We start from the raw sequence: 11,990 nt of genomic DNA, 5'->3' as shown, positions 1-11,990 counted from the left end.
TATCAAGGAATCTAGTATATATAACCTATAGACCATAGAGGACTGGAATAAGATAATCTTCTCTGATGAGTCTAATTTTCAGCTTTGCCCAACACCTGGTCATCTAATGGTTAGACAGAGACCTGGAGAGGCATACAAGCCACAGTGTCTTGCACCCTCTGTGAAATTTGGTGGAGGATCGGTGATGATTTGGGGATGCTTCAGCAAGGCTGGAATTGGGCAGGTTGTTCTTTGCGAAGGACATATGAATCAAGCCTCATACAAGGTTATCCTGGAAAAACAGTTGAATCCTTCTACTCAGGCAATGTTCCCCAACTCCCCAACTCGTACCACCCAAAAAAATGAAAAAAGATTGGGTAAATTTGAGAAAAACAAAAAAGAGGAAACCCTATAAAAATTGACCTTTATTTACTTCTAATAAAATTCACAATATTATTTCAAATACAAACAGAAAACCCCTTCCAGATATTTCTATTACTACTGTAGAATAAGCCAACAATAATGCCAAATGTTAAAGAAAACAGATCCAGATATGGTGCATTTATGCTTGAGCTGACCCTAATAGGAACCTATATAGCTGGCAACCTTCCTGACAGTGGAGGTTGGCACCCTAGAGTACGATGTGGCGCTCCCGCTCCACGTCGGCTGTCCCTTGGAATCCCTCTAGGTCCTTATTCTAGTTTGATAAAGAAAAACCCATATATCATGCACACAATACATAAATTATTCTATGACACTAATGATTTCTATATTATCTGAGTAAGAATAAAGCTCAGTATAAAAAACACAAACAAAAACAAATAGCAAAAAAACCTTCAAAATAACACTGGTCAACAGCATTTTTGGTGCCAAAGATATTTCATCGAATTTAGGGTATTTTTGGGGTGCTGATTCTGAATATGTCATCAGTTTTGCCAGATTGGCTCAAGTTTTTGAGATTTTTGGTATCTTATTTATAGCACTTGTTGGTAAATGCGACGCATCATCTCATTAATTTCTTTGGATTAGTACTTGAACTGAGCAGTTCTCAATATAGTTTTGTGTTAATTAGTGTTCTAAAAGTTTGTTCATAGCTTGATTTTTGCACTAACTTTATGTTGTTGTCTGTTTTCCAGTGAAAAGCATGAACTCATCAAGAAGAAGTTGTCTTAACGATCCAGACTCATTCTGTTACATTTGTGGTGAATACACACTGCCAAAACATAGAAGAAACATAACAGACTTCGTAAAAAAAAGTGTATTTTGCCTATTTTGGGGTTATGCTTGGGGACCAAGACAAGTTTTGGGCACCACACATAGTGTGCAAAGCATGTATCGAATTATTACGAAAATGGAGCAAAGGACAAAGAAAAAGCTTCAAATTTGGTGTTCCAATGGTGTGGAGAGAGCCAAAAAATCATCATGATGACTGTTATTTATGGTAAACACAGGTACAGGCACATCTTCACAATGAGGGACAGGCCTTCTTGCAGATTCCATGTTACTCCCATTTTCGTTTCTTATGCTTATTGAATCCTTGCACTTGCACTGCACAGAAATAACAGTCATCATGATGATTTTTTGGCTCTCTCCACACCATTGGAACACCAAATTTGAAGCTTTTTCTTTGTCCTTTGCTCCATTTTCGTAATAATTCGATACATGCTTTGCACACTATGTGTGGTGCCCAAAACTTGTCTTGGTCCCCAAGCATAACCCCAAAATAGGCAAAATACACTTTTTTTACGAAGTCTGTTATGTTTCTTCTATGTTTTGGCAGTGTGTATTCACCACAAATGTAACAGAATGAGTCTGGATCGTTAAGACAACTTCTTCTTGATGAGTTCATGCTTTTCACTGGAAAACAGACAACAACATAAAGTTAGTGCAAAAATCAAGCTATGAACAAACTTTTAGAACACTAATTAACACAAAACTATATTGAGAACTGCTCAGTTCAAGTACTAATCCAAAGAAATTAATGAGATGATGCGTCGCATTTACCAACAAGTGCTATAAATAAGATACCAAAAATCTCAAAAACTTGAGTCAATCTGGCAAAACTGATAGCATATTCAGAATCAGCACCCCAAAAATACCCCAAATTCATTAAAATATTTTGGACACCAGAAAAAAATTTTTTTTTTGTTGACCTGTGTAATAATAATCAGAAAATATCAAAAAGTAAAAAAAAATGACTTAAATACTCTACTAAATGTTGGTGACTCACAGCTACAGATAGTAACTCCTTAGCTAGCAGATAATAATTGCCAATTGAGACAGTGCCCTCATGACAGGCAGAGTGGTCATTTTTTGACTTTTTCATTTTTTTCTATTATTATTTTAATTTTTTTAATTTTTTTGCTATTTGTTTTTGTGTTTTTTATACTGAGCTTTAATCTTACTCAGTTAATATACACTGCTCAAAAAATAAAAGGAACACTTAAACAACAGAATATAACTCCCCACCTCTGAGGCATCCACTTCCACAACAAAAGGTTCAGACGGATCTGGCTGAGCCAGAACCGGGGCAGTCATAAAGTACTTTTTCAAAGACAAAAACGCCGCCACAGCTGAGGCTGACCAATTCTTGACATCAGCCCCCTTCTGCGTCAAATCAGTGAGGGGCTTGACCACTTGTGAGAACCCCCTAATAAACCTCTGATAATAATTGGCGAATTCCAAGAAGCATTGAAGACCTTTCAGATCACAGGGCTGTACCCAATCCACAATGGCTTGACCACCCTTCTTGGGATGCATACGAAATCCCTCACCAGAGACAATGAACCCCAAAAAAGACAGTTCCTGGACAAAAAAATAAACATTTTTTTAACTTGGCAAACAGCTGGTTTTCCCTGAGTCTCTGGAGAACTGTTCGAAGATGACCTATGTGATCCTGCTTGTCTGACGAATAAATCAGTATATCATCTAAGTATATAACCACAAACTGCCCAATGAAATTAGAAAATACATAATTTATGAAATTTTGAAAGACCGCTGGAGCATTGGTCAGACCAAAAGGCATGACTACATTTTCAAACAGCCCCTAGGAGGTGAGGAACGCAGTCTTCCACTCATCCCCCTCCCTAACCCGATCAGGTTATATGCTCCCAGCAAGTCCAACTTGGGAAACCGTTTGGCCCCAGATAATTGATTACACAAATCAGGAATGAGGGGAAGAGGCTGTGTTTCTTACAGTAATCTTGTTAAGTTCACGAAAGTCGAGGCATGGGCGGAGACCACCGTTTTTTTTGTTTTCTTTACAAAAAAGAATAGTGCCACCACAGGAGACACAGAAGGGCAGATATGTCCCTTGCAGAGGCTTTCAGAAATATACTCTTTCATAGCGACCTGCTCAGGACCCGAAAGGTTGAACAACCAGGCCTTAGGTAATTCAGCCCCAGGAATCAGGTCAATGGCACAATCAAATGGGCAGTGCAGTGATAGAACGTTGGCCTCACATTCGGAGAACACGTCCTCGAAGTCCTTCAGGTACTCCGGAATACCCTCCAGACCGACGGACGACACAGATGCAGACATCAGACATTTATTTACACAATTAAGACCCCATTTAACAATCTCCCGGGACTCCCAGTCAATGACTGGGTTAGGACATTGCAACCAGGGGAACCCCAAAACCAACCTGGCCGGAAGGTTGTCCAGAACAAAACAGGTTATGTGCTGCACATGACCAGGGCCCACTTTGAGGGTGAACTCCTCAGAATTGAAACAGATCCCGTCCTTGGTGAAAGGTGTAGAGTCAATAGCCAAAACCTTCATGGGTGTCCTCAACCTGACTGTCCCTATCTGGCAATGGGCCACCAATTTAGCATCAATTAAATTCACTGAGGACCACAATCCACAAAAGCTGAAGAGGGAAAAAACAATTGTTCACACCAAGTTCCACTTTTAGGAAAAAATTGAATACTGAGGAAAACCTCCTCGACAGCTACCCAGACCTAGGCGTTTTCCGACACCTTGCACACCGATGGACAGGAGAGACAGTCCCTTCTCCAATGTCCCGGAGCTTCACAATAGAAGCAGAGTTTATTCTCCCTTCGACGTCTCCTCTCTTTCTTTCATGGAGACTGTGAGAGACAAGGGAGAATCCATTTTGGACTTTAAGTTCAGGACATCTCCTTCCACTCCTGAAATGTGCCCCCACCCTTGGGATTCCACAGTCTCATTGTTTTCTTTTAATTAAACGAGCTAGGACAAGCTCTTTTAAAGCTGTTAACACAAGGGTGCAAACTCTTCTGCACATATAGCAAACCGGAACCTCTTTGTGTGACCAAGCACATGGCACAGCAAGGCTATGAGGTATGGAATCAGGAAAATGACCTGTAATAACAGAATGCAATATCTCTATGATGAGCAGAGCACATATTCCGAATCGGCGTTCCTTTCCCCACATGCCCATATTATTTAGCCGCCTGTAGCACTCTGGATTATGGAGCTATAAAGCATAGCTAGCAGTAATTACATATGGTAGTCATATTTAGTCTCTATGCGCAGATAAAAAGCAGCGGAATCCAGTGGCGGTACAATCAATCCATTCAGAGCTTCGGGTGCAAAGTTATAGGCCAGCCACAGTTCTAGGCAGAAAATCATATTTTCAGACATGGGAGGATAGAGGCTGCACCACCCAGGGGTGGGAGCAGATGTGTGAGGTAGCAACCTAGGACATAAGGCAGCACCTCATTTTGGACTGAGTTTTCTGATGGCCAGAGGATACGTTTGCTGACGCAGCCCAGAAAGCCTGTAACTAATTTGGACCTGTGATACATCAGCGCCTCCCTGTGGTTACATGCTACATAACACGGTAATTGCAACCTATCTATACCCTATCCTTGTACTACACTCCTGACTGTATATATCTGCTGTTGTATGTATTTTCTAGTGCGCCTCCTCGGCGACTAAATATAAAATTAATCTTGGGCTGCTTTTATCTCGATCCATGGATCCCGACGTCCGCACGCTCCATTGGTTATATTATATGCTACCGCAGGGTTGGTTCCTGACCCGATATAAGCCTGCTGTTGGATGGGGCTTATTTTAAATGAGTAACTGGTGGCAGAATACAGTACTGTTTTAGTGAGGAACTCTGGCAGCGATGACCGGGAGGTTTAGATATCCCCAGGCTGGACTGGTGATATATATCCCCCCTCACTGGGAGCGCCTCACTAACTCGTACCTATAAGGAAAGCCTTTCCGGCGACTATTTGGCCTCGGTGCAGTTCCCTGACTGACTTGAGGCAAGTGGTGGCGCCAGAGAGCTGATCCCTGCCGGGTCCTTCTCTCCCCTCCCCTGAGGTGAGCGAAGACGACGCCCCCTTTCCCTGTGAGATCCCTTACAGAGACAGGCCCTACTTCCATGGGTTCGACAGATGATGAGGGTTCAGCTTTAGCCGGAAACAATAGAGCTTCCCCACTATTGCACCAGGAGTTGCACCACTCCTCTCTCGTAGTCTATGGTCCATGCGGACGGCCTGCGTCACAGCCTCCTCCAAAGAGTCGAGTGGTGGATGCAGAGCCAAAGTGTGATTTAAATGCTTGGATAGGCCCCTACGGAATAACCCTTTGAGTGCTGAGTCATTCCAAGATACCTCTGGCACCCATAGTCTATGCTCAGAACAATACTACTCAGCAGAGAGCTTTCCCCCAATAATCCTGTCCTCAGCCAACCTCACTCGATAAGGTTCATCATAAATTAGCCCTAAGGCCTCAAAGAACCGATCAACAGACAATCTCACGTGGGGTGGTAGTGAGAAAGCCCAGGACTGCGACCCCTCCCATAGAGGAGAAATAACTATCCCCACTGTCAGGAAATATGAAGAATTTATTTCAATTACACATACAGGGCTCTCAGCTGGAGTTTCCTCTGCCTGCATGTGCCTGTGTGCAATTTCACTCCCCCCTCCTTCTACCCTGCTATACAGCTGTGATGTGAGACCAGCGTGCCAGCAGCCCTCCCTGAGTAGTTTATGGCCCTAAACTGAAAGTACAAAGTAGAAGCACATGGAAAAATCACGGTTTCTTTGTCCTTGCAAACGTAAATATCTTAGCACCGATTAATGATAGAAGTGGGACAAATACATCTTTGGCATGTGCTCGGTAGAACTACCAGCCAGTGAGTTTTCTAGGTTCCAGAACCAGCACAATCACAGAAATTGATATCTGCTTAACCGGGTCATACTTCCACACCATGTTTAGACTTAATAGAAAACTAATTTCAAAACCAGAATAATGATGGTCCTGCCATCGCTCGACGAGGCTTCCACCCCGAGTTATGGAATGAATAACTTTTTCGGTCCTTGTGAAAGGGGGAGTGCATTCCATAGTTCTGCCCCCCATGAGGTCAAAGGTATAAAACTCAGAGGCCTAGACAAGGGGGGGGTCTTTTGCCGGGGGATTCAGCTATGACAGGATGTGCAGTCTGACCTGATGATTTTGGGAAGGTCCCATCACCCCCCACCACATGGCGTACCACTGAATGATAAGAAAGAACTATAAGTTGATTTTTCACCTTTAATCCCTGTTATTTTTGCAATTGTCTTACATACGATACTTGTCTTCTTTTATAATATCTTTTTATACATTTGTAAACACTGCCTACCCTTTTGGAGTAAAATATATAAAATTATTAGCTTAGTTTTCCCTTTCTCTATAACGTAATGTCACGTCCTGTGAAGTAATTACGCTGCTAATTGGGTTGGCTCCTGAACCATCACCAATTCAGGAATAGGAGCTGGTGGCAGCGGAAAGTGTCCAGAGCCGTTGGGAAAACTGGTAGCGACGGATGGCATTGATAATTATTGTTCCCGTCTGAGTGGGAGTAGTTATACCACCCTCACTGCAGTGTGCCCATTAGCCAGGATATAGTAAGGCAGCCTTTCTGGTGACTAATTATCCTAGGTGCAGTATCGTCTGACCTGAAGGTAAGGGGGGCGCTAGAGAGCTGCAAGTTCCAAACCGGAACTGGGAAGTGGGATATAGATAAAACCCCTTCAGAAAAGAACCGGGGCCAACCAAATAACCCCGGTTCATGACATATTGGTGTCAGCGGTGGAGATGATAAAATTATCCCCCTGTGATTCGTGACACCCACCCTTTGATACTCATTACCCGAGAACCAAGGACAAAGGGAAAATAGCAATATGCTGTTCTCTCTAAACACCTGGAATTTACTTTTATCCCCAGGAAAAGTGTCCGGAAGTTTGACAGGGGGTTCGGGAAAGGGCAAGGAAACATCTGACACACCACCATCCACACAGCCAGACAAAGAGAAGGCACCCCGAACAGAGTTAACTGTATCCGCCAATTGTTTCTGCACCTGTTGATGTGACGCTACCAAGGCTCTTTGTTCTATAGACAGATTCTGCATCAATTTGGTCAGGTTGGTTACCTGATCTGACAGGGCATGGAGCGGATTAATGACACACAGTAAATCAATAAACCTCCTGAAAAAATGTTCACGGTTGGTGATAATGTGACGGGACAAACCAGATGTCACCGGAGGTTCAGCCTAAGGGGCGCTGCAGGACTAACGGGGATTGCATACCCACAAGGATATCACGCATGCCGTACCTGAAGTGAGAGCGGGGACCGAAAAGCAGGCTGAATGCACGGTGTACGGAGAGAGCCGATGAAGGCGGAGATAGTGCCCCCCCGTGAGGACGGAAGTCGATCTGTACCGCGAAGAGGAGGGGAAGAGGTCAGGAAGAAGTCAGAGATGAACCAGAGGTCGGAAGCCAGAAGGGAATGCGGGATCCGAAGGGTGAGACGTAAGAGGTGAGCAAAGGGTCAGAAAGCCAGACGGGAGCATGGGACCAGAAGGGCAAAACGGGAACGTAGTCAGAGACAAGCCAAAGGGTCAGGGAGCCAGGAAAGACAAACAGTACCGAAGCAAAAGACAGCGACAAGTCAGGAAACAAACCAGGTCATACACAGCAAAGCTCAATCATACAGAGGCACACAGATTACAACAGTGTAACCTGGGTCAGCTCCTCTAGCGGAGTAAACAGAAGTATCACCGACACCGGACCCAGGCAATGCCAGCATTAAATAGCCGCCCCAGAACCAGAGAGGCAAATAGAATTATCCCTGATCTGGACGGCGAAGAAACCACCCCGTCCTGAATCATGACATTATTATCGGTGGAACTAGTGACGACTTCTGGGCTCAGTATATGTGATCGGTGGCACTAATAACGACTTTGAGCCTCAGTATATGTGGTCGGTGACACCACTGACTACTTCTGGGCTCAGTGTATGCGATCGATGACACTCGTGACGACTTCTGGGCTCAGTATATGTGATCGGTGGTATTGGCTCTTAGCCCCAGCACGGGCTGATGAACGTTGCAGTAGACGTGGTCTCATACTTCTTGTAGACAATCTATGTCCTTTATTTCCTCATTTACATCTAACCCAGCAGGAGTCGTGGCTACAACCATTTACAGACATGGTCTTCAGTGTTGTGGGTCCTCTGATACAGACATGCCGTGGGCACAGCACCCCTCCCCCAATGTCAACCATCAGCCATGGCAGAAAGCATCATACAGGACCTGCCGGAGAAGCCCCCCTGGGTTGGGTGGTTTTATACAGTTTATGGCTTCACTTCTGCCTTTTGTAGATTTTACGTGCCAGCCCCAGGAAAATCTCTTTGGACAGACCATTGGCATGCTGAGAGATGAGGGTCTGCAGTCTATGGTAACTGTCCTTATCGTACTGTGTATAGACCCCTGAGAGGTCCAGCTCCTCATACAACTGCTTCACCCGCTGCACCTTCCCTGTGTCATCCTGCCCATAGTTCTCCTAGTAACAAAAGCAAAGGTTAATGCACAGGACGGTAGATGGCGTGAAGCCCACCAGGCCTGATAACTGGTGGGGTGTAATGTAGTGTACGGCGGAGGTGACAGCTGCTCTCTGGTGGGATGTGATGTAGCGTACGGCAGAGGTGACAGCTGCTCTGGTGGTGTGTGATGTACTATGTACGGTGGAAGAGACAGCTGCTCTCTGGTGGGGTGTGATGTAGTGTACGGCGGAGGTGAAGACTGCTCTCTGGTTGGGCGTGACGTAATGCACAGCGGAGGTGAAGGCTGTTCTCTGGTGGGGTGTGATTTAGTGTATGGCAGGGTTGACTGTGCCCCTCTTCACCTGGAGAACGTCTCGCTGTTCGGGGGTCACTCTCTTCAGGGCCTCCACCACCAGCCAGCAGCACTTGTTGTCCTGGATGTCGGTCCCGATCTTCCCTGTGATGCTCGGGTCCCCGTAACAGTTCAGATAATCGTCCTGGCCACACACAAGGACATTAATACCCGTAGTTATTGGGGTCACCGCACCCCACCATCACCCACATCACCTGGATCTGAAAGAACTCGCCCATTTCCAGCAGGATAGTTTTGGCATTCTGGTGATCGTCCTCACTGTCTATCCCGGCCTGAGAGGAGAGAAGATAGATAACATCTGACTGCCGAATCCTCCACCGAAGCAGCAGCCCCATATACTCACCATATACATGGCGGCAGCTACCGGCAGGTAGAAGGAGTAGAAGGCTGTCTTGTACTTCACAATGGACTTATACCTAAAAGGGAGACAGGTGTGAAACGCTGAAAGGCAAAAACAGGGCAAGAAAATGGGGCATCACTCACCTATTCTCTGTGTACCGATCCAAATCAACCTTCCCTGGCTGAGCCGTAATCAGATTCAGCGTCTGCCCCAGCTCTGTCTGGTAGGAGGTCTGCGAGCAGAAGAGAGAGAGTGACTACCAGGTACAACGCCCGCCGCACAGTGGTATGTACCGCCTGTCCCAGGTGAGTCTGATAGGTCTACGAGCATAATAGCAAGCATGACTGCCAGGCACAGCACTCCCCCTACCCGCACAGTGGTATGTAACACTTGACCCATCTCCATCTGATAGAAGGCCTGCGAGCAGAAGAGAGGTGACTGCCTGACACAGCGCCCACCTCACCGCAAAGTGGTATGTACCGTCTGCCCCAGCCTCTTCTGAAAGGACATATGAAAACAGAAGAGAGAGCGTGACTGTCGGGCACAGCACCCCACTCCTCGCACAGTCGCATGTACCGCCTGCCCCAGCTCCATCTATTAGGAGATCTGAGAGCAAGAGCGAGCGTGACTGCCAAGCACACTGCCCCCCTGCTCACTCAGTGGAATGTACCACCTGCCCCAGCTCCGTCTGATATGAGCTATGCGAGCAGAAGAGTTAGGGTGACTGCCAGGAACAGCGTCCACTGCACAGTGGTATGTACCGCCTTCCACAGCTCCGTCTGATAGGAGATCTGTGGTGAACAGAAAGAGTGAATGCCAGGCATAGTGCCCTCCTCACACAGTGGTATGTGCCGCCTGCCCCAGCATCTTCTGACAGGTGTGAAAGCAGAAGACCGAGTGTGACTGTCAGGCACAGCGTCCCCCTCACTGAACAGTGGTATTTACTGCCTGCCTAAGCTCCGTCTGATAGGAGGTCTGCGAGCGGAAGACTGAGCATGACTGAAAGGCACAGCGCCCCTCCTTTGTATCACAGTGATATGTACTGCCTGCCCCACCTGTTATGATCCTTAGTGGTTGAGGATCACAAATTACTCCAGCTAAGTAACAAACATAGGACAAGCTCTAGGGAGGTGGCAAACTGGACTGACCGCAAATCTGAACCTATCCAAACACACTAGAAGTAGCCGGTGAACGTGCCTAAAAATCTTAGACGTCTCGAGCCAGCCTGAGGAACTAACTACCCCTAGAGAGAAAGAAAAGACCTCTCTTGCCTCCAGAGAAATAATCCCCAAAGATATAGAAGCCCCCAACAGATAATAACGGTGAGGTAAGAGGAAGGCACATACACAGGGGTGAAAGCAGATTCAGCAAATGAGGCCCACTAATACTAGCTAGCAGAAAATAGAAAAGGGAATCTATGCGGTCAGTAAAAAACCCTTACAAAATATCCACTCTGAGATTTCAAGAACCCCCACACCAACTAACGGTGTGGGGGGAGAAACTCAGTCCCCTAGAGCAACCAGCAAGCGAAGAAATCACATTTTAGCGAGCTGGACTAAAAACATAATGAACACTGATAATCCAAAAATGATCAAACAAAAACTTAGCTTGTCTTGGAGAGACTGGGAGCAAGGTAGACACAAGGAATCTGAAGAGCACTGAATACATTGATAGCAGGCAAGGAACTGAGTCTCCAGGTGAGCTAAATAGGAAACCAACCAAGGATAACGAACCAGCTGATGCAGCCAACCTGCAGAAAGACAACACTACACAGTACCGCTTGTGACCACTAGAGGGAGCCCAAAAATAGAATTCACAACAGTACCCCCCCCCTTGAGGAGGGGTCACCAAACCCTCATCAAGACCCCCAGGGCGATCAGGATGAGCCGCGTGGAAGGCACGAACCAAATCGGCCGCATGAACATCAGAGGCGACAACCCAGGAATTATCCTCCTGACCATAGCCCTTCCACTTAACCAAATACTGAAGCCTCCGTCTAGAGATACGAGAATCCAAAATCTTCTCCACCACGTACTCCAATTCGCCCTCGACCAGCACCGGAGCAGGAGGCTCAACAGAAGGAACCACAGGTACCACATACCTCCGCAACAAAGACCTATGGAACACATTATGAATGGCAAACGATGCTGGGAGATCCAAACGAAAAGACACCGGGTTAAGGATTTCCAAGATCTTATAAGGACCGATGAAGCGAGGCTTGAATTTAGGAGAGGAGACTTTCATAGGAACATACCGAGAAGACAGCCACACCAAATCCCCAACACGAAGTCGGGGACCCACACCGCGGCGGCGGTTGGCAAAGCGCTGAGCCTTCTCCTGTGACAACCTCAAATTGTCCACCACATGGTTCCAAATCTGCTGCAACCTATCCACCACAGAATCCACCCCAGGACAGTCAGAAGGCTCAACCTGACCCGAGGAAAAAACGAGGATGGAAACCAGAATTGCAGAAAAAAGGCGAAACCAAAGTAGCAGAACTAGC

General features: G+C 46.2%; 1 protein-coding gene across 8 annotated transcripts in view; it reads right to left on the bottom strand.

Annotated features, from left to right (window-relative positions):
- Positions 1 to 5,429: 5,429 nt before the first annotated feature.
- LOC143767833 (farnesyl pyrophosphate synthase-like) overlaps positions 5,430 to 11,990 on the bottom strand; it is a 456,633-nt gene continuing 450,072 nt past the window's right edge. For 5 of the 8 annotated variants that reach the window (XM_077256372.1, XM_077256358.1, XM_077256364.1 and 2 more), the window contains 5 exons: positions 9,631 to 9,719; positions 9,491 to 9,563; positions 9,342 to 9,419; positions 9,137 to 9,271; positions 5,834 to 8,794 (listed from right to left, as the gene is read on the bottom strand). In XM_077256372.1, coding sequence (XP_077112487.1) covers positions 8,594 to 8,794; positions 9,137 to 9,271; positions 9,342 to 9,419; positions 9,491 to 9,563; positions 9,631 to 9,719 — 576 coding nt within the window. In that variant the 3' untranslated portion in view covers positions 5,834 to 8,593. Of the gene's footprint in view, positions 8,795 to 9,136; positions 9,272 to 9,341; positions 9,420 to 9,490; positions 9,564 to 9,630; positions 9,720 to 11,990 lie in introns of all 8 variants that reach the window. The other 3 variants (XM_077256397.1, XM_077256390.1, XM_077256399.1) reach the window with 2 other exon arrangements.

This window comes from Ranitomeya variabilis, chromosome 1, assembly GCF_051348905.1.
Source record: "Ranitomeya variabilis isolate aRanVar5 chromosome 1, aRanVar5.hap1, whole genome shotgun sequence".
NCBI classification, from domain to species: Eukaryota; Metazoa; Chordata; class Amphibia; order Anura; family Dendrobatidae; genus Ranitomeya; species Ranitomeya variabilis.
Note: the sequence above shows the minus strand (reverse complement) of the source record. Positions and strands in the feature narration are given on the sequence as shown.